Here is a 23,449-nt window from a genome sequence, read left to right as displayed (position 1 = left end):
ACTCCTTCAACATCCCATAATGGCCCCAATGGTTCACATGTAGATAGAGTAGGTCAGCTTAAATCTTCTCTCTCTATTCGTCTGCAATAGCCCCAGTGAGAAGAACAAATAATATAAAAAAAAAACCATGGGGTAAACAGACTGCTCCAGGTGTTTAACTGGAGCAGTCTGTTTACTCCATAGGTTTTTTTTTTTATGTTATTTGTTTTTCTCACTGGGGCTATTGCAGACGAATAGAGAAAGAAGATTTAAGCTGACCTACTCTATCTACATGTGAACCATTGGGGCCATTATGGGATGTTGAAGGAGTCACCAAGACACATAGCACTATATGCAGTGATTCAGGTATCGTTCTGGTACGCATGTTTATACACTAAAACTGGGACCACTCATTACCTGATCTCTAGTTTCGTCTATGGAGGTAGACGCACATTACAGAGGAAATATGTGGTACAACCTATGGATAGTTGGTATGAGCACATTACAGAAGAAATAGGTGGTACAGACTATGGATAGTTGGTATGCTCATATACATGTTATTCTTACCTTCAATCTCTTCAGTTGCACCTGGAAGCATTACTACAGTGGGCTCATAATTTGATGGAAGTGGGCGTAAGGAAATCAGTGAAAATAGAGATTTATTTGACCTGTAGGCAATAAAAAAAATATATATATTTTAAAAGATATTAAAGAGTATTTCAACAAGCTTTATTACTTAATTTTGATTGATGTTTCCTGAGTGTAAATTGCCTCCATGTTTAGAAAGTAATGCTGCACACCATACTAAAAATAGAAAGTCGCCTGATGTGTTTTTTATTTCCCCGCACAATTTCATTATTTCAGATTTCAAACTAGATTAGATTACAATGTCACAAACATTGCAATATTACACATGTTTTACGAGCACTATAAAAAGCTAAATTATGGAGTCAGTTTGTAAAATCCAGGAACTTTTAAAACCTTAATGTTAGAGTTTATTCATACCTCAGGAGGAGAATGAAGGTCAAAATTTTATCATGGGTCATTTAAGTGGGTATTTATCAAAGCATGGAGAGCGACTAAGTGGAGAGAGATAAAGCACTAACCAATCAGCTCCTGTCATTTTTCAAACACAGCCTGTAAAATGGCAGGCAGAAGCTGACTGGCTAGTGCTTTATCTCTCTCCGTGCTTTAATAAATACCTAGCGTTCCCCCGCTAGGCTGTTTTAGCGGGGCGCAGTGCCCTGCCCTCCTTCTGGAGGGTAAAAAGCACCCTGCCCTCACAGCCTGCGGGTGCCGTCTTCACCCGCGGGTCGCAGTTTCCCGCGGGTGGAGAAATGTGCGGTGACCCGGTCACCGTCGGAGAATAGACGCCTATTCTCACTGTCTGCAGCGCTTGGGGGCTGCCCGGCGTGTCCGTAAGTGCCGGGCACTCCCCCAAGTACGACGGAAAGGGGACGCGCCTTATAGACACGCCCCCTTTTCACGGCCAGGCCCCTTTTTCAGGCGCGCGCGCACAACATTGCTCTCTCTAGCTCCGGCGCCCTGCCTGCCGCCGAAGCTAGAGTGAACACTAAATAGCCCCCTCCCTTAGAAGGCTATATCCACAAAAAATATATTTATTACAATTTCATCAACATCTAAAATAGCAGAACTGTGGGATTCCCATAAGTCGGCAGCGCTGTAGCTGTGTGAAGGGGAATATGAATACAAATTAATTTTTTAATGTTGTTTTTTTAAGGCAATGTTATTTCTTTGAGTAGAAAACGGTTTAAATGTTTATCTTTTCATCTAGAAAAGTAGCAAAAACTGGAAAAAATGCAGTTAATATTAATTCTACCTTTATACATACATTCTATGCAACCACACTGTGATTGCGGTTAGCGACAAAATATGTGGGTCCCAGGGACCCGCCACTTTAAAAAAATGGGGTCCTACCTGACCATTTCTGGGTCCCATCATAATTTATGCTTTAGAGCTACCCACATGCCCCCACACTTCCCCACGTACCCCTGGACTGCCCATCTGATACTCCCCAATAGCATCAGTTTTGTACAGAGATGTCAGACATCAGTACCCATTGACAATAGTGGAGACTGCAGTCTGCTGCGGTAGTTAGCCTTCTGCAGGAGATTACTGTGAAATCTTCTGCATTAGACTGTTCTTACATAGTAGCGACACATAAAATTATGCAGAAACTGTGAAAAACCACAAAACCAATGGTATACAATCAGGAATACCGACAGCCGGCTTCCTGACTGTCATATCCCGGCGAGGGTGAAATGCGATCGAAGGGATGCCGGGCGCCCGCGAGCGGACAGCCGCTGGGGGTGGCGAGGGTTAGGTTTAGGGCAACGGGGGGGACTTAGGGTTAGGCACCCCCCGAGAGGGTTAGGGTTAGGCTAGGGAGGGTTAGGGTTAGGCACCCCCCGGGGGACTTCGGCAGCGGGGAAGGGGGGTTAGGGTTAGGCACTTGGGGGGCGGAGGTTAGGGTTAGATACCCCTAAGGAGGGTTAGGGGGTTAGGTTAGTTTATACTTACCTTAGGGATGATCAGGATTTCCAGCGCTGTCGGGCCTCTGCTGCTGGGCTCTGCTGATCTGTCGGGCTGCTGTTGCCAGGAATCGAACTGCCGGCCATGCGGCAGCCGGGATTCCATACAGATTCCAAACCAATACATACATTTTAAAAATATAACAAAGATTTTCTACTCTTACCTTTGAACAAAAATGCTCAAAGAATACTCCGTTTCTAGCTGTGTACTGTTCTGTCTTTTTTATTGTGAGCTGGATGGGGCGGCTGCACTCATGCTGCAGGTCCTTATGGCTCCTCGTCTTCTTTATGTGTGGGAGGCGGAGTTGGGGACAGGAGTAGGAGGTGGGGTGCAGGGTACAGGAGGTGGGGTGCAGGGTACAGGAGTAGGAGGTAGGGTGCAGGGTACAGGAGGTGGGGTGCAGGGTACAGGAGTAGGAGGTAGGGTGCTGGGTACAGGAGGTAGGGTGCAGGGTACAGGAGTAGGCGGTAGGGTGCAGGGTACAGGAGGAGGTGGTAGGGTGCAGGGTACAGGAAGTCTCAGGGAGCGTTTATTGATACGAGACATCTCCTGCGGCATTATTGCATAGCGTGCAACTCTGAATCCTCTATGTCTGTTCTAGGCTATAATTTTACAGTCCATGAAGGTGGGACCCAGCATGTGCACTGCAGTTGCATTAATACAGCTGCTCCATGTCATCTATGGACTGGCCACACCATATCTGATGGCTGCCCATGTTGGTTCATCGGCATTATTTCACGATCCCCTACCACTGTATCTCCCCACTGGGCCCCAGTTCACCTCTGTCCGTGGTGTTGTTCTTTCACTTAAACTTACTCCCAAACTCCACACACATGCTGGCAACGGAATCAGTATCATTTACGGGTTGCCGCAGCCCGGCAGGGGTGAAAATCCTGATCGTGGAAAAGTATTCACTAACCGATTCTACCCCCTAACCCTCCCTTAGGGGTGCCTAACCCTAACCTCCTCCCAAGTGCCTAACCCTAATCCACCCTTCCCTGCAGCCTAAACCTAAGTCCTCCGGGGGGGTGCCTAACCCTAACCTCCCCCCGGGGGTGCCTAACCCTAACCCCCCCCTTTCCCCTAGCCTAACCCTAACCTCCCGGCGGGTGCCTAACCCTAAGTCCCCCCCGGGAGCCCCTAACCCTCCTCCACCCACAGCTGTCCGTGCCCGGCTTACCTTCGATTCATAAGCCGGGTGTTGGGCTCCCAGCGTAGGTCTAATGACAGGCATTGGGATTTTGACGCCTGTCATTAGACACTTGCCGGGATTAGACAGTCAGGAAGCCGGCGGTCGGGATTACATCCGTCGGCTTCCCGACTGCTTACCGCTGGCAACACCCCCTCACCTGGTGCACTTCAGGGAATGGCGACATGGCTTTGCACCTCTGGCTTGATGTGGAGATTTCAAGACACCACCAGCTAAGTCTATGCATCTGTAGTCTGTCATCGTGTTGTTCGTGCACACAGATTGCACTCGCTACTACAGCTAAGCACATGTGTATCTGGTTATCAAATAACTGGAGCTTCTCTTTGGAGGGGCAGCATGCTTTTAGATCTGTGACAAAATGCACAGATTTGTGGAGCAAGATGGCGGCACTTGTGGAGAACAAATTCACACCAGTTGCACCTAGTCTAGCAGAGCAAATATAACATTTCAATTTCTTTCGTGAGATTGCTGTAATACAACAGGGGAGGCAGGGTGCATGCAATGGTCACCTAGGGCTTTGCAGCAGCCCTGTGCTGGCAGAGGTTGGGTGTCATCTTATGCCTTTAGTAGGACATATTTTGTAGAAACATACAGTAGAAGATGGGAACAAAGTTTTTCTCAATCAGGACTCAGCCTGACTAAATACACTGTAAAGGTAATTACATGCTGCTGAGACCCATTCTGTCACTCTGCCTCTCCCCCACCCGCATGCATTTCCTTCAGACTCTGTCTGTATTAATAGCAACACCGAAGCTGCTGCACATTGTAACTAAATCCCCATTGCACCTCACCAGCTTCCCCCGCGCCATCACCAGCCCCCGCCAGCATGTTACCAGCTATCCATCAGCAGCCCACCACTGCGCGCTACCTGCTATCCATCACCAGCTCCCCGTGCAATACCCGCTATGCACTTACCTGTCCCAGCCACACGCACAGTAGTGTCTTCTTGCCTGGTCCGCTGCATCTTCTTTATGCCGGGTGCCGTCATCACTCCGAGGGCCGGGCCGCAGTCTACACACCAGTCCTCACTTTTGAGCTGCTGCTGGCTCCACCCTTTGTTATAGTTCTTCCTGCCGCTGGGCCAGGGGAGACATCAATCATCTCCCAAGGAGCCAGGGAATTGGCCGGCAGCGAAGCGCGTCCCCGGGGACCCTCCCACTTTGAAAAAGTGAGTCCCTGGTCCTCATATATGGGTAAAATATGCGCTATAGCGCGTATTTGCGATCACTGCACACAGATTTACTCCTAACGTTATTCTGTAACTTCTATGATTTAGATTAGAAGAATACCAAATGTGTTTATTTGATGGCATTTAGTGGGTTATTATTGGAATGCATAAAATATTTGTATGGGTGTTTCATTTTTTTTTATTCTATTCCAGGACACCGACAATTGACATACTATTTAATTTTAAAAAAAGAAAGGAAAAGAAAAAGTGAAAAGTTTAGCTGTAATTAACATAATTGTGCAGCATGATAACACTAGTTGTAATACACACACAGGAAGACTATTCCACAGTAGGTCAACTAGGTTTGTTCTCCTGTCCGTAATAGAATGCAGTGTGGGCAAATCTTAGTCAGGAACTGTTATAATTGGCTCACGGCTTTCTATCTAGAACCAAGAAGCTGTCACCACCAGCCCTGATTTAATGTGACATGCAGGTAGAAAACCAAATATCATACAAATGCACAGGAGATACAGATGTGTCCTCATATAGTTATCCTTTTGCACCATATGGCACATAGAATGTACTAGGCAGTTAGGATTAGTGTTTTGGCGGGGCTAAATCTGTGGCGCACTAAATAGGGCTATTTGAGCATAGGTGTATGTGGACACATCTGTAGCAGCTAAAACCGGGTGCATGTTGCTACAGCACAGAAGAACGTACCTAGATTACATTGGCGTGTGCACATTTGAGATCTGTAGCAATTACTTCGAAAGTTAAGGCAGGAAATCCTGAAACACTATATGCTCTGCCAATTTAACCCTTGGGGTGTGCCAGTTTGCACTGGTTTACATAATGGATGATTAATAATTTGAGTGTGTAAAAATAACATACCATAAGTAAATACCAAGGTCATCCACATGAGCGGTGGCCAGGAAATCTCCTGTAGGGGACATAGTGAGGCTCCTGACAGCAGAATCCAATAGAAAGCAGTCTATGAGGCTGGGGGAAACACAAAGAAAGCACATGGGGAAAGTCACATTGCTTCCTATCCTGTTCACATTGCTAAAAGCATATTCAGAAATCATCATCTACCTACTTTATATAAATAATTCTAAAAATAATTGTCTAATGAGATACCGTTTATTATTTAGAAAAATGAATAGGAGCTGTATAAAGTGCAGCCCTACGGCCCATTCATTAATCATAAATGTGTGTAATTGCTCCCCTAGTGTATATAACAAGAGATATGGTAAGAACTTACCTTTGTTATCTCTGTTTCTACGAAGTCCATAGGGTCCACAGGGTTGACCTTGGGGTATAGGTTGGGAACCAAATCCGGGCACCACGCAGTTAAAGCTTTTAGCTCCCAGGATGCACTTGGGTCCACTCTCCCTATAACCCCGCCCCCCAGCCAGAGGCACCTCAGATTGTAAGTAGCCAAAGGCCGGAGGAGGAGAGAAAAAGAGAGAGAAAACTGGAACACTCTAGAACCATACTCACAGAAAAGGAGACGGGAAGCCGGTGACCAGTAACACAGCCCATATGAAGCCAGGTGCGTCAGGGCGGGCGCCCTGTGGACCCTATGGACTTCGTAGAAACAGAGATAACAAAGGTAAGTTCTTACCATATCTCTTGTTTTCTACTTCAGGGTCCATAGGGGGTCCACAGGGTTGACCTTGGGGATGTCCCAAAGCAGTTCAACCAAGGGTGGGGACGCTCCTGTGCTGAGAGGAGAATCCGTCGCCAAAAAGGAAGCATCCTGAGAGGCAAAGGAAACCAATGCCTAGAACCTTAAAAAGGTATGGACAGAAGACCACGTGGACACCTAGTAAGGCAAAACAGCCGAGGCGCCACGACGAGCCGCCCACGAGGGTTACACGGCCCGAGAAAAAAACAAGCCTCAACGACAGAAATGCCCACCCATGGGTAGGCCCCTGAGGAAGACATACGAGGCCATCCAGTCAACATTTCATTATAGGCCGGCCATCGTTTCCTGTTAAAACCAGAAACCGCAGACCACCAATAAGGAGTCCGCTTACCATAAGGAACTTGAACGGATCACATAAAGCCAAAGAGGCCGGACCACAGTCCATGAGGCCACAACAGCCGAGAGGACTGGGAACTGAATGGCCATACCATAAGTTCCAGAATAATATGGAACCTAAAAACCACTTTAAGAAGAAACACAGGGCGAGAGCAACTCACACCCTGACATGATGCCCTCCAGAAGAGGGAGCCACATGAGAACGCTCCCCATTCAGACACTCTCCTGGTTGATTTAAACACCCTGAGAGAGAGAGAGAGAGAGAGCTTAAACAATAGACCATGTAATGGCTATCACAACCAGCGGTTCCATTGACTGTCCCCGGAGGGAACAAAGAACCACTACCAACTCCCCAGGAGTCCCTAGGGAGGATAAGTGGAGACATAATCCAGAAAACACTCCAAAGGATGAACTGGATACCAGAGCGGAGCAATTCCATATCTTAACCATACCGACAGTGTAGAGATCCGCACTGTCAGGAAGGCCAGGCCAAGGGTGAAACCCAAGCCAGCTGGAAGGAATGCCAGAATATCTGGAAATCCTGGACACCGGAGGATCGTATCGACAGGTACGATACCATAAGAATTATGTATGCCACAGTCCGTGGCAGATCCCAGCAAAGTCTGGCCTATCTGCTCTAAACATCTCAATGAAGACAGAGCCAGGGAAGCCCGAGGACCACAGTAGGGGCGCAGTTAAAGACAAGCGATCCAGATCCAGGGAAAAACAAGGACCCTGAGACAACAGGTCCAGATAGTGAAGCAGTAGGAACGGAGCATCGAGGAGGAGACTCCGAAAATCTTAGTACCAGTGATGTCTGGGACGACCTGGAGCCCCCAGAAGGAAAGCCCCTCCGTCTCGAATTAAACTTCCGAAGACCTCGAGGAAGAAGGGAGACCGGAGGACACAGGTACACAAAGTGGAAGGACCACTTCACTGACAAGGAGTCACTGAAGGTAGCTTCAGTACTCCTAGAGCTGGACTGTAACACCGGTAATGTGTGATCGAGTCAGAAGGCCATGGGGATCAATCCCCTCAGGGAGGCCCCCTCTGCTCACCAGGAGTTGAAACCTCTCTTGGAGAAGAGACTAGTCCCCGGGATGCACGCCGTGACGGCTGAGGAAGCCCGCTTCCCAATGGAGAGCTCCGGGAATAAACACCGCAGAGTTGGCCAGGAGAAGACCCTTGGACTATGTCAGAATGGGTGACATTCCTAACATTGCCACCCAACTACCAGTGTTGCCTAGATGGAAGCCACTGTTGTGACACTGTCGGACTGAACCTATTCAGGTTAACCGTGACAAATGGGTTAGGCCAGAGTGAAAGTCCAAGACAGCTTAAAGTATCAACAAGTTAAGTGGCAGGGCAGAAGCGACAGACGTCCAACTGCCCCGAAATGAATGCGGACCAGACACTGTCTTTAGCAAAGAACACCCTGGACGAGATGGCCATAGCCACCCGGACAGAGACCAACTCGCCTCCGTAGAAAGTATCATCGTTCGAACAGTGATCCGATGGAAAAAACTCGATCCATCTGGAGGGGAGTCAATTATGGCAAGGCCTGGAATGGAACTGAGCACATTCCACCCTACCAAAAGGTAGACACTCTGGTAGACCGCGCATCACAAAGAGTAATGACATATGTCGACTGCGTAGATATCCGCACCCTCGAAGTTGAAGAGTGGAGATCTTGTCTTACGCCAGAAAAATTCTCAGATTCTGAGAATCCAGCAGTGCTCCCAGATGAAGAAAACCCTGTGAGGGATGCAGGGAGGACTTTTCTGTGACGAGAAGAAGCCCCGGTTATCCTGACCTGGCGGTAAAGTACCTTGGTGATCCTGCTAAAAGTAGGAGACCGTCCAGAGAAAGGAGCATTCGGATACACTGAACAGGTGAACTGTCAGAAAATCCATAAAGCTGGTAAACCCCGGTGGAGTTGAGGACAGCCCCAAAAGGCAGAGCCCGAAACTTACAAGTGTTGCTGTGGCACAGCAAACCTGAACCCATGCTGATGAGAGGGCTCTGTATGTACCCGTAGGTACGTATCCTGAATACTCGGATATACCATAAAATCCCCAGGTTCCAAACATCGGATGATGGAGCATGGACGATTCCACCTGAGTCAAGGCACCGTTGGAATCTGATTCAGGGATTTGAGACAGAGTATAGGCAAAGGAGGACCAGTCGGTCACCGCCCCAAAAAGAAAGTAGAACAACCAGTCCCTCACTGAGATAGTGAGGTTGGCCGAAATAGCTCTGCTTACCACAAAGACTGTATAGCTTTCTGGGATTGTAAGGCCCTGATCAGTTCTGAAGAAGGGCCCGTGTACCAATGCCTGTGAGGAGGCTGCATGAGCAATGAGAGGCCGTTGAGAATCAGTACCTCACTCTGGAAATTCCCCAGATGTAGACCTGTCCCGTCAGGCTGAGGGTATATCCTCAGGTGTAGAAACAGGGTCGTCCGGAAGTCCAGGACTGCTCGGTACTGGATATGGTGGCCCCCGTGGAGGCCGACAGCCTAGGAAAAAACAGGCCTTTAGGCTGACCCTGAGGACAAAAAGACTTAACAGAGTTAGTCCGAATGTAGTGGGAGTAGCTAAAGACGGTATCTCCCCATTAGTGATACTGCCAATGATGCAACGATCTTGTCAAGGTCAGGACCAAACAAGAACTTCCCCCTGGAAGGAGTGTGCACCTCTGCTTTCCCATAACGCAGCCATAGGGTACTGCGGCGGATACAGATGCCGCCGAAACCCTGAAAGTTAGAAGACCGGCATCCCATGAGGTAATCCCACATATGACCACTGCATATTTTGTGAGCGGCAAAAAGATATTTGAACCTCAGACGTGTTGGAGGGGAAAAACGTCACAAAAGCATCACCATGCGATGGCCATGGTAGGACGGGCAACAGGCCCTGAAAACGAGTACATTGATTTCAGGCAAAGTTACCACCTACGGATCCGTAAAATCCGTCCAGGCCGGGATGGGAGGCGTATTAATGCCTGTAACCCGATGATTAACATACAAATCCATCCCAAAAGGGGATTTCCATTACTTGTGAGGACCCTCAGGGAATGGGAAACAGGAGGCCTTTGTGACTCCTCGTATCTGGGGACAGCCAGACTCCCGCTATGAGATCCACCCGCTGGGCAGAAAACGGGAGATGTATGATACTGGTGCAGGATCGACATTCTCTATATCCAGAATGAGCCTGGCTACCAGCCCCAAAGCAGGGATAATAATACTTGAGATCGGCTCCCCCCCATGTGAGAGGGAAAGAGCCGAATATACCATCCAGTTCACGGCAGAGCCACTGGTCAGTAACCACAGGGCGTATATCACGCCAATTAGTATTTCGTATAAAACGACATCCACCAGGGTGGCCGTTGTGGTAATCCCTGCAAGGGGAATGACAGACCGATGTGGTATCGGAGGTAATTCATGTACTGTGAAAAACCCCGGCAGGGAGCGATAGTCTGTGACACAGGGGTAAATTGCAAGAAATTGCGAGATACCCCGAGTTCAAAAGGGCAGTATGGTGAAGTAACTCCAAGCGAGTGACGACAATGGGGCCCGCCCGGCGATCCTCAAAGGAGAGGATCCTGAGAAACAACGCCCTTTAAGGGGGTCGTGCAAGGGGCCCGGCACCAGATGGTGCCGCATACGTAAACCTTTCTGAGTTAAAATCCTCCGCACTAATTCCTGCAGGCTATGACTTGCAGGATAGCAATAATGGGTGCAGTATCGTGTGCAATCTCCTGGTCAGATATATCTGACTATCTTGACGGAAATATTAAGCAGCGCCATACCGGTCCTGACTGACGCTAAGATTAGCTGCAGGAACCCATTATCAGCGTACGCAACTCACAGTTCCATCTAAAATATGGCAACGTGCAGCACGCAACAGTATGTGACAAACCTCACAGATATTAACAAATATATATATGTGAGGTCTCAGAACCACCCCAGGTACACCTGTATTAGGGCAGATAAAGAAAAGGGATAGATATACACTGACAGGTGAGAGAAAAAGCAGACAGTCAGCACTAGCATAAGTCACATACAATGCAGAAAAATATATATACATACATAAGCATGACATATAATATACTGCACAATGTCGCTACATTCAACTGCCCAGATTCAGTGTCTGGGAAGGCTATAGCGCTGTGTACACTCACCCAAAATGGCCAGGTACGCAGGGGGACTGGGCTCACTGACATCCTAAGAGTTCTGCAGCACCACAGAGAGAAAATGGCCGCTGGAGACCTCAGAAGAAGCGTGGCCCGCGGAGGAAGCAGCTCAGCGACGCCAGACTGTAGTATTGAAAGGCGCGCTGAGCTGAGGGGAGGAGCCGCTAGACAGGGAAGGCTTCCTCCCCTGGCTAGCAATTAACCCCCCGGGATGCCGGCTCCCGCTGCCGCTATAATCCCTGGTGGGCTGTGGACACGCGGGGTATGCCTCCATGGAGGGGGAGCCCGCCGCCACCGCTAGCGCCTCCGGTCTGTCCCCAGAGACCGGAGGCATAAGGCTGCATTATTCACACGCGGGTCACCGCAAGCGGTGACCATGCGACTTACCTGTCCCCGTCGATCCGGCAGCAGCCCAGGGATTCCTCCAGAGCCCGGCTAGTACAGACTCTGGGGTCCCGCTGCGATCCCCAGATCTGTACTGGCGTCGCAGCGCCGGCGGGGTGTAGGAGCGGCAGCTCAGACGTCCATTGGACAGTCTGATGCTGCCGCTCTGAAGAGTAGTAAAAAAAAAATAATAAAATAAAACTCTTTTAAGCTTAGGGGCTGCTAAGCAGCCCCCCTGCAGTAACGGTGACCCGACTCCGGCCGGGCACCAACTTAAACTGAGGTGCCTCTGGCTGGGGGGCGGGGTTATAGGGAGAGTGGACCCAAGTGCATCCTGGGAGCTAAAAGCTTTAACTGCGTGGTGCCCGGATTTGGTTCCCAACCTATACCCCAAGGTCAACCCTGTGGACCCCCTATGGACCCTGAAGTAGAAATTAGATGTACACCCACATTTCACTATTGGAAACTTCCTCCTAAAAATGATTCTGCAGCTACCTCTGAAAGTTCAGATGGAAATGCACATGGCGGACATACTACAAATGTAGCTTCCATTTCCTGCTTAGAACCATACAACTTTTCCTTTCTTGTAAAATACTGTTGAACCTCAACCCATGACCTTCAGTCCGATGGCAACTCCCTAATCAGAGGACTTCCTCACGTTTCTCATACACAAAGGTATGTCTGTGTCAAATTTCACTAAATGACGTCACTTACTTTAATGGTGCATACACACGGTCAGATTTTTCTTCAGATCTGAAGGATAACGATTTAAAAAAATCGCTCAATTGTTCATATCTGAAGGAAAATCTGACATATCTGTCAGATCTGTCATATGAACGATTTGAACGATGCGCGTTCCCGATGGTCAGATAACGATATCTGACATCTGATGTGTTTGCAGTCAGACTTGGACGATTCCATTCATTTTAACGCAGTCAAAAATCGTTCAAATCGTTCATCTGACAAATCTGACAATGTGTATGCTCCATAAGAGTTTTAAGAAAAACTTTGGGGCCAATAGCATATGAAACACCCCATATTATGCGCACACATATGCACACCATATCTTTACTGGAACCACATTATACATTGCACCCCAGGAGGTCGTTCATCTCTCTACTTACATGAAATAGACTTCAGTATTTTTATTTCAATATATTACATTTTACTTTTAGGGGGGGAATTCAATTAGCCGTAATAAAACAAACTTTTTGTGCGTTAACTTATCAAACCTATCGAACGTTAATTTAACTTTTCGCCTATATGTACGCTCCCATTTTCCGGCACTCGCACGATAATTCTTGCAGGTTTTACACGCGATATGTATAGATGAAAATGCACCCCCAAAAAAGGCAAACTTATATAGGATAACAGTATAGAAGTCTATTAGTGGCCACAATAAAAGTATTTGGGGTTCTTTAAATTGTGTCAAATGGTTGTAATATGCATTTTTCTAAAACAGTGAAAAATTGATAGCAAGTGTTTCTGCAAAATAAATGTCCTACCCACCTGCAATCTTACAAATGCCTGTTTCATTCATACAGCACCCCCATATACCTGCCCCACATCAATTCACCCATTTTTCTCCACTTTGCACATTTTAATCCCAAACATGATGGAATTATTGGCCAAATTAAGCTAATGAAAAAATATTTTTGCCTAATTAGTCATTGAGGAGGGTGTCCCAGTGGTTCTGAACCAAGGAGCTCATTCAGACCCGCTCGCTAAGATGCATCCTCTCGCTGCTGCTGATGGTATGCAGTGTGTATGCATTGTGCACATGCGCATACCTTAGCGAAAGTTCACAATGTGTTCGCTCGCTGCATATAGACAGCCCAGCAGAGTGAGTGACAGGAGAAGCCCTTTGTAGGTGGTAACAGGGGCTGGCCATTAAAAATGGGGGAGTGGAGGTGCAAACACAGGCGTGCCTGAGCATCTCAATGGCGTTTTAGAGGTGTGCATAATTATATGACAGCATCATAGTACACGTCACCTGGCTGGTTTTTACACTGAAGTGCTCCCAGTGCTTGTGGCAGGGTATAGTCATCCTCAAGCGCTGCGATCACATCCAATGTTACCCGTTGCATACACTTCCTGGACATGACGTGCACAAGTGGGCGTCTTAAAACAGGTTGGTGGGTGTCTGCTAATGCATTGCTGTGCACTGCCTATGCAAATTGCATACACATCGTGCGAACGGCTGTGAATCAGGTCCCAAGTCCCTACATTATTACCTAGAAATAGGGATCTTCCCCAACTTTTCAACTGCTCAGGAGGTGGTGAAAAGAAATTTGCGTTAAACTCTATGAAGAATTATGGCGCATTAACCTGTCGGCTAATTGAATAGGGCAAAATTGTTTTCCACCCGCGAAAACGGGTTATCGCGGCTAACTGAATTTCCCCCCAGTTATTTATTTGTTATTTATATGACTTATTCCTCTGCTCAGCTACCTAGAACCAAAAGAAACCGTAAAACAAAAGTGTCAGCAAAATAATCAAGTATAAGAGCAAAACTCCACTGGTATGAAGCCAGACTGACCATTGCACGCATGGAAAATATTTGTAGCGCGAGGCCGCGTAGCCAGCGTACAGGCATTCCCTAAACACATTCGGGATAAGTTTAACCAGTTTTATACCCTAATCATTTTTGCAGAACCTGTGCTACTTTACAGCAGTCTTACCATCCAGATGGTAAATCCCATACTTTAACAGTACAATCCATAGATGCAGTCAACAGCCATCGCCCATCAGGGCTGTAAGTCTTTGAAAAAAGGGAAATATAAAATACAATTAGAACAGAAAAGGAAGGCAATCCAGGCAGCATTTTTTTTTTCTTTTACAGGGTTAAATCAGGATAATGGTCCCGATTCATTACGGATCGCTGTTGCGATAGCAGCTGCGTTTATGCACGCAGGTCGGCTGCAAAAATATGGTAATGACTGCAATCACAAAGCTATTATAGAGACACCCAAAGCCAGCATAGAGAAGCCCACTACCGCTTTTGCACAACCGAAAAACTTTGCAATCCTGCGTATACACCTGGAACATCAAGTAACATCGACCCCTCACGCACAATTACAACAGGTCTGACCTTACTCAGAAATTGCTAATCTCATCGCACGTAGTGAGCGCTCAAGCTGCGTATCCCGTCGCAATGGCTAATTTATGCATGTCCCTGTAACGGCGCTCTAACGGACTGCCACGCCTGCGTTTCGCTGACCATCCCCCTCATCAATACCCCCAAACGCTCACTTCCTGTCAATCACTCTGTGATGGGTCTGCGTGGTTTCACAGTGTGATCATAGTGGTGCCTTCGCGCATGCGCAGTACGCAACAATCGTCTGTCTATGTGTGTAATCGCAATAGCGAACCGTAATGAATCAAGCCCAATGTACGTAAATGTTCTCACCATGTCATTTATCTTTCCATTGTGCCCTGGGAACCGTCTCACAAGTTTCCGAGTTTCGATATCAAAAACATTAGTGCTGAAGTCATCCAGTGCTACTGCCAGCATACCACTGCCAATACACAAATTATTTATGACACATGGAATAAATGGTTCCAAGTTATATTAAATCTAACATGTTTAAACATAAGTGATGATTTGATTAAATATGTTCATACAGTATAAATACGGTTTGATAATTTATACTTGATTTCCTTTTGTGAATTAAAAAAAATACATGAATTCACTGCATTTGCATCATTGCTTACATGATGCCTTCCCACCCACACATTTGACTGAAAATAAATTGGTACATTGCTGTAAGGGGTAATTAACTTAACCTTTTATAAAGGCTATTAAAACGAATGGCATCCTGCTACCAAAATACTACTGCCCACAAACTTTCGCTAACCTACAACCTAATACCCATTTGTCACCACCTCGATAGTGCCCTACAGCCAATTCCTGTTTAGTTATAATTAGCCATAGATACATTTCAGACTACAATATAAAAAGAGTTAACATAGCTAATCCTGAAAAGACAATAAAGTACCTTTAGACTAAATACTACACAAATTTTAACTTTAATAGAAAGTGTATCAGGCTTATGCATTCAGGGGAAAAAAAAAAAAAAATTACCAATTATAGCTCTATTTTATTGTACAAACCCCAACCTCTGTCCTCAAGGTCCACTAACAGTTGTCCATGTTTTAAGGCTATCAATGCTTGAGCACAGGTGGTTAAATCAAGAGGTACTAATGAAGTCACCTGTTCTCAAGTATGGCTATCCTTAAAACCAGGACTCTTAGGGCCCCCATGCATCTGTGATGGATTGGGGCAATTTGGCGATGACTGTCCCAATAAATTGACAATGAATGTGGTTCCCCAATTGACAATTGCGATCAACAAGTGGCCACAATCGCCAAATAAAATTGTCCAACATGTTGGATTTTACAGATCAATTGGGGCTGTAGAATGCAAGTATATGGTAACGATCCGCCGACTGTTACTAGTAATATGATGAGTCTTTCAAGATTGGCAGATCTGTCGTACCTGAAAAAAATTCTGCAAATCACTGAAAAAGATATGTAATATATGGTGCAGATTGCTAGATTGTGAAATCTTTAAAATCAGGCAACAAATAGTCAAATCGTTCAATTGTGGTTTTCTGATTGCTGATTTATGGGGGCCTTTAGTCGCCTCGAGGATTGAGGTTGGAAACACTACTCCAAAGCTGGCCACACATCTAAAGATTATCTGTCCAACCAGCCAACTAGTTGATTGGTTAGAAAGAAAATCTGGTAAGGTACGAAAGCAAATGACAATCAGCAATTTGCTCCCAAACGCTGGAAAATGGACAAACACTGTTGTTTGAACAAATTGTTTAGATCAAACATTTAAACAAACTTGTCTGAACGTCCATTTTCATCTCTGTGTTCTGGCATTTAGGAGCAAACTGCTGATCAGTTACTCCCATATGTTACCAGATTTTCATTCCAACCAATCAACTAGTTGACTGGTTGGACAGATAATCTTTAGATGTGTGGCCAGTTTAAGGCCGGCTACACACTTGTACGACCGGCAACCGTGCCGATGTAAAGGGTTATTTCGGTTTGCCCCGCTGCAAAGGAGATTGCCGGTACATACTTAAATAATTTAATGAACGATGGAACGATTACTGTTCCGTCCTTCATTAATATTATACAGCCTCGCATTTGATATCGTGTGATTGGCCGTGCAGCACAGCTAATCACATGACATCACATGCGACTTGCGGAAGCGCACTGTCTGGCGTACACACTGCACAATACGCCCGAATTGTTGTTCTGATTTGCGCAATCGGGCAAGTGTGTACCCAAGGACTGTTCTGAGCACCATTTTGATCTATGCTATTAAGAATTCAGGCTGTTCTGGGTGGGAATGAGGTGGCTAACTGAAAAATCCATTGGGTCACAAAAATAATTTTTGACTTTTACCCTGTGTTTCTCTAAGCATCATATCAGGAACATTTTAAATCAGGGATGGGGAACCAGGCCCGGGAGCCGTATAAGGCCCCCGGAATCAATTGGTCTGGCTCTCTGAGCTTTTTTCTATTATCCTTATTTGTCACTGGCGATTGTGGCCCCGCCCCTGTGTGATATCACATGGAGGTGGCATGGCCTGCACCAGGCCGAGGGCAATTTTTATATATATATATATATATATTATATATATATATATATAAAAATTGCCCTCGGCAGAAAAAAGGCTCCCCACCCGTTTTAAAGCATAAGTACATGTGACTTGTACCAGAAATACATGTGACTTGTACCGGAAGTATTAGGACCGTCCCGGTGCTAATGCCATTAACCACCAGTTCCCCTAATACCCAGATATCTTCAAGGGGTTGTATAAGTGGGTCCCAATGCAAACAAAATCCAAGGATAGTCTCTGGCCCAGTCCAATAACACACACCCTGCTGCTGATGCATTTTGACCTTGGTGGGTATTTTCCAATGACAAGCAAGATCTTGTGAACAAGCCCTGAGCGAGCGAAACACGCATCTAGTGGCACGCGGTCTGCGCAAACGGGAATGCCACCATGGCACTCTAACTGGTTTTACAGGTATTTCCCCTATATAGGCACTCACCTGGTCCACAGGGCTTTCCCTGCAATGCATTAGTATCAGGGAGTCCTGTGGCTAACATCTCACAGACAGAAGAAGCGCTTCTCTTTTCTATTCTTCCCTGCCAATGCACCAGCTCTTATCCACTGTTCAATGTCAATGGCAAACAGTTGGAAAGTAGAAACCCTTGAGATCTAGGTATTGGATAATGTTTCTCTCAGTCTATTCCTCTTTATTACAATCTTTGTGAACAAATGGAAGGTTCATTAAGATGTACAAAAGAGATTGCACTTCGGCTGGCTGTTTGTAAGTTATGCTGATTACTGAATGCATCCTATGATTACAGTCATTGTGAACTAATTGAACACTATGACCCATTGAGATGTACAAAGAGGCTCATATTTTGGTTGTTGATATGTTGTGCTGATAATTGAATATACAATCAGTGGCAGACAGCAGTCATATTGTTACTTTAAATGTGATATGAATATTATACTGCAACCCCATTGCTGATCCTGCAGCCACATACCAGGAGATCAAATAAGAAAACCTACTAGCACCAATTCATACCACAGGATTTTGGACGACACTTTCGCTGTTCTTTTACCCAGTTCTATTGGGAAACATGATATTGGTCATCTGCATCTGTCTGATACCTGTTATATGCTGTAAAATTTATGCTCAGTTCATAAAATTACAGAAATGTATTAAGAATTTTCAGGAAAATTGTTCCATAGATGAAAATTATATTTGATTGCCTTTCAATACTTTCACCCCACTGCGGAATTTAGTTTTTATCAACAATTATTATTAAATGTTGCTACTAATTTAATATAAATTAATAAAAAAGTGGATTTAACAAATTAACTATACAATTGAGAGCACCTCCCAAAAACAGGATTTCTGTTCCAACCTATTAAATCCTTTTCTGTGTTTCCATCGAGGACACTGAAGACAACGGGATATAGCAGGTGCATAGAGAGTCTGGGCACTAAAAGGTTAAAAGATCTTTCTGCACAGGCTTCTCCCTGTCTATAACCCACCTCCTACCTCCTGACAGCCAGTTTGCACTGACAGCCGAGAGAACAGAGGAAGGAGAGGAGAAAAAGGAGGCAATCACAACCACAAACATACACAGGAAGGATGGTCAGAAAGCCTACATGCTCCAAGAAATAGCCGGGAGCACCAGGGAGGGCGTCCAAACGTCTGGAAGTCTGACATTTGCGGTGAGGCCGTTCCCAGGTTTCAAACAATAAATCTAGTTTCACAGAAGAGGGGAAAGTAATTAATACCTTTTTCCTGCACTTAAAAATGGATGACACCTGTTTGGTGACACCCTAGGATCCTTAATCTGAAGGACAGCTTTAACCTCCCTAATAAAAGCTTCCACATTAATAAGACTGTCAGAAACCTCTTCACCATTGAGGATTCTTCAAAATCAGATTCCTGCGGGCAGGCTTCCTCACCTACAGAGGAAATGTCAGGACCAGAAAGATAATCCTGCCCCTCTGGAACAGATAAATGGCACTTCTGAGTACATGCCGGATCTAACATCCGGTGTAAGGGGATGAAACCTGTACTGACCCTTGTATAAACTGGGATAAACTATACAACCAAGCAGGCTTCTCAGATGGTGTTTGGGCACTAGCGCTGGGAGAGGTTGCAGGAGCTTGTCTAGAGTTAATTGCTGAGAAAGCTCTTGCATAGCATTAGATAGGGCATTTGCCCAAGCTGGTTCAGATGGGGATGAACCAGGGGCACTATCTCCCTGTGGCTCTGCATATCATGCCTCACAGAGCCCATTGCGGTCAGCAGACCCACTTTAAAGCTGCTTTTGGCAGCGTTTGCATCTATGGCCAGAAGATTTATCAGCCTAGAGCTCCATTTAGAAGACATGGTGACACAAAATGTCTAAAAAAAAAAAAAAACACACTAAAATACAACCCACACAAATGTCTGTAATGGATGTCCCACAGAATCAGTGAGGAAGCCTGTCATTATAGTGTAACAGTACTGAGAAAGCAAACACACAGAAAATACACACAGGAGGCGGCTGTGAGGTATAGACAGGAGGATTTGCCCTTACCCCAAACCACTTAACTGCAGGAGTACGGATGCCTCTGGAGAAGATGGCAGCGCAGCATGGGGAAAGGTGGAGAGATGAGCTCTTTGGATGGCAGTCCAGGAGGGAAGCGCGCCAAGAGAAAGGGGGAGGAACAATGGGAAATTCTCCCTCCCCGGGGCTCACCTCCCAGGTGCCTAGTCATTGAATAAAGACGCCCTGTTTGGCCTGATAGGAGCGGTTAAGTTTAACCTTAACTGCTCTAAAAGAAAGTGTGCCGACTCTGGAGACATAAAAAAAAACTGTCAGGAGGCAGGGTAACGAGGGGGAGGAGCCTGTGCAGGAAGATCTTTTAACCTTTTAGTACCCAGACTTTCTCCGCACCTGCTATAACCCTTTGTCTCCAGTGCCCTCTATAGGAAGGCAGAGAAAAGGAGTTTCTTTCTTCTTTCTGCACCCTGCTTAAAACAACCTGTTTATTACTTGTTTTGACTCTGGAGAGCAACACCATCCTGGCTTTGTAGTAACTACAGTCCTGTATAAGATAACTCTTAAGCTGCATACACACACGACGATGTAGTAAATGAAAGATTTTAGTAAACGATTTTCGTTCATTTCTTCAAAGGAAAAATTAACGAAAATCGTTTACTAAAATAGTTCATTTACTTAATGTAATGAACGATTTTTTTGAACTACAAACAATTTTTGCATATTCTCTTACTGAAAATCGTTGAGTTGGTCAGTCTGACTGAACTACAAACGTGAAGAAGCATGAACGATAATCGTTCGTTTCAACTCAGAAAGTGAACGATTTTTTTCAACAATTGAACGATATCGTTATCGATAATTGTTCAAAAAATCGTTGTGTGTGTACGCACCGTTAATGTTGGTTTCAATAAGCTACAAAAACTATTTAATCGGGTGCAGAAAACCCCAAGCTCCTTTTCTACATTTGTCAACTCTGTAAGCATGACTGAAGCCTGAAGTAGTGTCTTGTTTAGATTACGGTTTGTGAGAAAATATCCTATTTTAATCCAATGATCAGCCTTCTCACAGCGATGTGATGGCAAATTAATCGATTTCCTCCCTCTTCTTTGCTGGCAGTCCTTATGTACTGCTATTGGGAGCTCACCTGGTTTGAAAATACAAACCAGGTGATTTCAAGTGAATCATTATTTTAAAGCACAAGGGGTTAAACAGTCCATTATTTGCACAGAAGGTGTGCATTGCCAAAACACACACAGTATAACATGCCTTACCTTTCCCTATGGAGCAAGATAGCAGATGGGGAAACATTAATGCTTGTAGTTTGAATTAACTCTTTTGACTTAAATTTCCAAAACTTGATCAATCGGTCGCTGCCAGCTGTGATGGTTATCTGGTTTAAACCATCAACGACTACTCCTCTGATAGAGCCATCATGGGCTAAAAACAACAGAAAAGAAATTGCACCTATTATATGAGGAACATTTTCGCATGTTTTTATAATCTCGAAACAGAACGTAGGGATGTGCACATTTATCTTATGAGCTGAGAGGGAGCACTGAAGAACTGTTTTGTTTTTTAAATCACAAATGTTACAGGTTTTTTTTAAACTCCAATTATGCTTTAAGACAGATTTTCATACTTGCCTTTATCTTTTCCATATTGACCTCTGTGCAATCCAGACTGCATGTTAAACACCTCCACATTGCCATTCGACAGGCCAATCAAAGCAAAATTGCCACAACTTGTAATTTCTACTGCCTGCCAAGTGAAACAAAAGATGACGTGTGAAAAGCATCACATTTGTTTGAGATGAGGGCAAAATGTAGAAAAAAAAAAACAACAACCTAGAGCTCTCACCAAAACATTTCACCCCAATTACCCTAACTTCAGAAACACAATAAAAAGAGCCTCTGCACCAGAATGATCCATAATCTATTCCACCAGAAAGCTCTGCGGCATTATACTCGTAGGTTGGCCAGTTTCATTGCATTACATGCTCATCAGCTTTGCAGGTCCTGAGATCAGAAGTCTAGTAAGTCTATGACAGGTAGGAGAACTACACCAGTAGAGGCCTTATCAACCAAATAATCTAGCTGGTACAACATGCATCGTGTACATCTGCCATAAGAACTGCTTTCTATCATTTAGTTAACCTAGCTACTATATGTATGTGGCAAAGACTGTGGACATCTTCTTGGATTTGCTATAAAAGCACGCTAAAGCATTATTATTTTCAAGTGCAAAATGGATCACGTACACCAGGGAAAACAGGGGTTAGGGAAATTTCTTTGTAAGCTATTAGATTGCCTTCTGAATCACGCTCCATCCTCAATAACTGGCATCTTTGCTAAAGCCACTATCATAAAGGGAGAGGAAAGACCAAAGTAGGAATACAGGAATGCATGCTATATTGTTTCTAATGTAGTATTACAGATCATGTTCTGATGTAGACGAGCCAAACTGCTGACCAACTATGAAGAGTACACTGGCATTAAGCAAAACCCCATACTCACTGTTGCATATATGTCATGTATTTTGTTTTGTTTGAAATCTAGAGGTCTTAGTTTGTGAGCTCCTATAGTAGATCTAACATAATTCCAGGTTGTACATGTTAACCAACGTTGGTGACATGCAATGATCCCATCCCAGTCGCTTTGCCGTGCTGCCTCTGAAATACAATATAGCAATTTGTTAATAGATCTTTCTACACAATACAGGAATGCAATTAATACACAATCTATTTTTAGGAGATATACAGGGATATTCAATATGGAGCGAAAAGTCAGTTTCTGCAATGTGTTCGCTCGGATGACGTCATTTTCGCCGGTTTTACTTTTACACCATATTCAATTTGGAGACTTTTTGCCGGTGTGAAAAGTATATTGCATTAGACCCTGCGAAAAAGTATCACCAAGGAATGGGTGGCGAAAAAAAGTGCAGAATTGGGGTTTTGGGGTGCAACATTTCGGGAACACCCGTGCAGCCTTCAAGCAGTCCCCCAAAGGTAATCTGCGTAAAAAAAAAAAAATTAAGGGCACCCCAAAAATTGACTTTGAAAAAGGGGGCAAAAAAAAAAAAAGTTGGGGTTCAAACTTAAAAAATAGAGAACTTTACTCTGGGGGGGTCCCCAAGTATGTCCCAAGTGGTTTTTTGATTGCAGGTGTTTGCGTCAGGTGGGTTTTTCACGATTTTTTTAAGTCACTTTAGCAACTTTAAAATATGCTGAACCCCATTTTCAAGTACCCCAAATTTGATGCCCATAGTTTTGCCCAAAACTATGCAACTTCTAAATGCTCTTCCGCATCACCTTATTCAAAGCCGCATTTATGCACCAGCCACGGCTATTAGAAACCCCGACTTCCTTCAGTAGTTAAAAATGGGGACACCCATAGTGATCCCCCATGTCTACACATCTTTAGGGGGGTCCCTAGAATATTTCCCGAAAATTCCCGTTTTTGTTGAACCTGTAAAAAAAATAGCAAAAATTTACAAAAAAAAAATGACATAAGGTCCCCCCCAAAAGCCAAACCAGCCCCAGGCTTGCCAGCCAGTGGTGGTTTCCAAAAATACGGGGAACAAAATGTGTAGGGTTCCAAATGACAGTCGATCATATGGTTTTAAATATTAAAAAAAAGGACAAAAAAAATTGTTCAAATTGGTTAAATTTTGTGTGTTTTAACCAATTTGTCTGAACAACCATTTTTGGCTATTTTCCAGTGTTTGTGAGCAAATGGTCGATTGTCATTTGCTCCCATACATTACCAGGTTTTCATTCCAACCAGCCAGATTGGACAGATATCTGACAGAAAATTGAATA

General features: G+C 45.0%; 1 protein-coding gene across 2 annotated transcripts in view; it reads right to left on the bottom strand.

The window, feature by feature from the left end:
* WDR36 (WD repeat domain 36) overlaps nucleotides 1-23,449 on the bottom strand; it is a 99,834-nt gene that overhangs the window by 43,196 nt on the left and 33,189 nt on the right. For both annotated transcript variants that reach the window (XR_015879216.1, XM_088477681.1), the window contains exons 12-18: nucleotides 22,146-22,300; nucleotides 21,276-21,390; nucleotides 20,904-21,069; nucleotides 14,942-15,050; nucleotides 14,214-14,293; nucleotides 5,802-5,909; nucleotides 547-647 (exon numbers count right to left, since the gene is read on the bottom strand). Coding sequence is in view for 1 of the 2 variants with exons in the window: in XM_088477681.1 (XP_088333807.1) it covers nucleotides 547-647; nucleotides 5,802-5,909; nucleotides 14,214-14,293; nucleotides 14,942-15,050; nucleotides 20,904-21,069; nucleotides 21,276-21,390; nucleotides 22,146-22,300 (834 nt within the window). In the remaining variant the exon portion in view is untranslated. The remainder of the gene's footprint in view (nucleotides 1-546; nucleotides 648-5,801; nucleotides 5,910-14,213; nucleotides 14,294-14,941; nucleotides 15,051-20,903; nucleotides 21,070-21,275; nucleotides 21,391-22,145; nucleotides 22,301-23,449) is intronic.

This window comes from Taudactylus pleione, unplaced genomic scaffold, assembly GCF_031769625.1.
Source record: "Taudactylus pleione unplaced genomic scaffold, aTauple2 ptg000202l, whole genome shotgun sequence".
Classification (NCBI taxonomy): Eukaryota; Metazoa; Chordata; class Amphibia; order Anura; family Myobatrachidae; genus Taudactylus; species Taudactylus pleione.
Note: the sequence above shows the minus strand (reverse complement) of the source record. Positions and strands in the feature narration are given on the sequence as shown.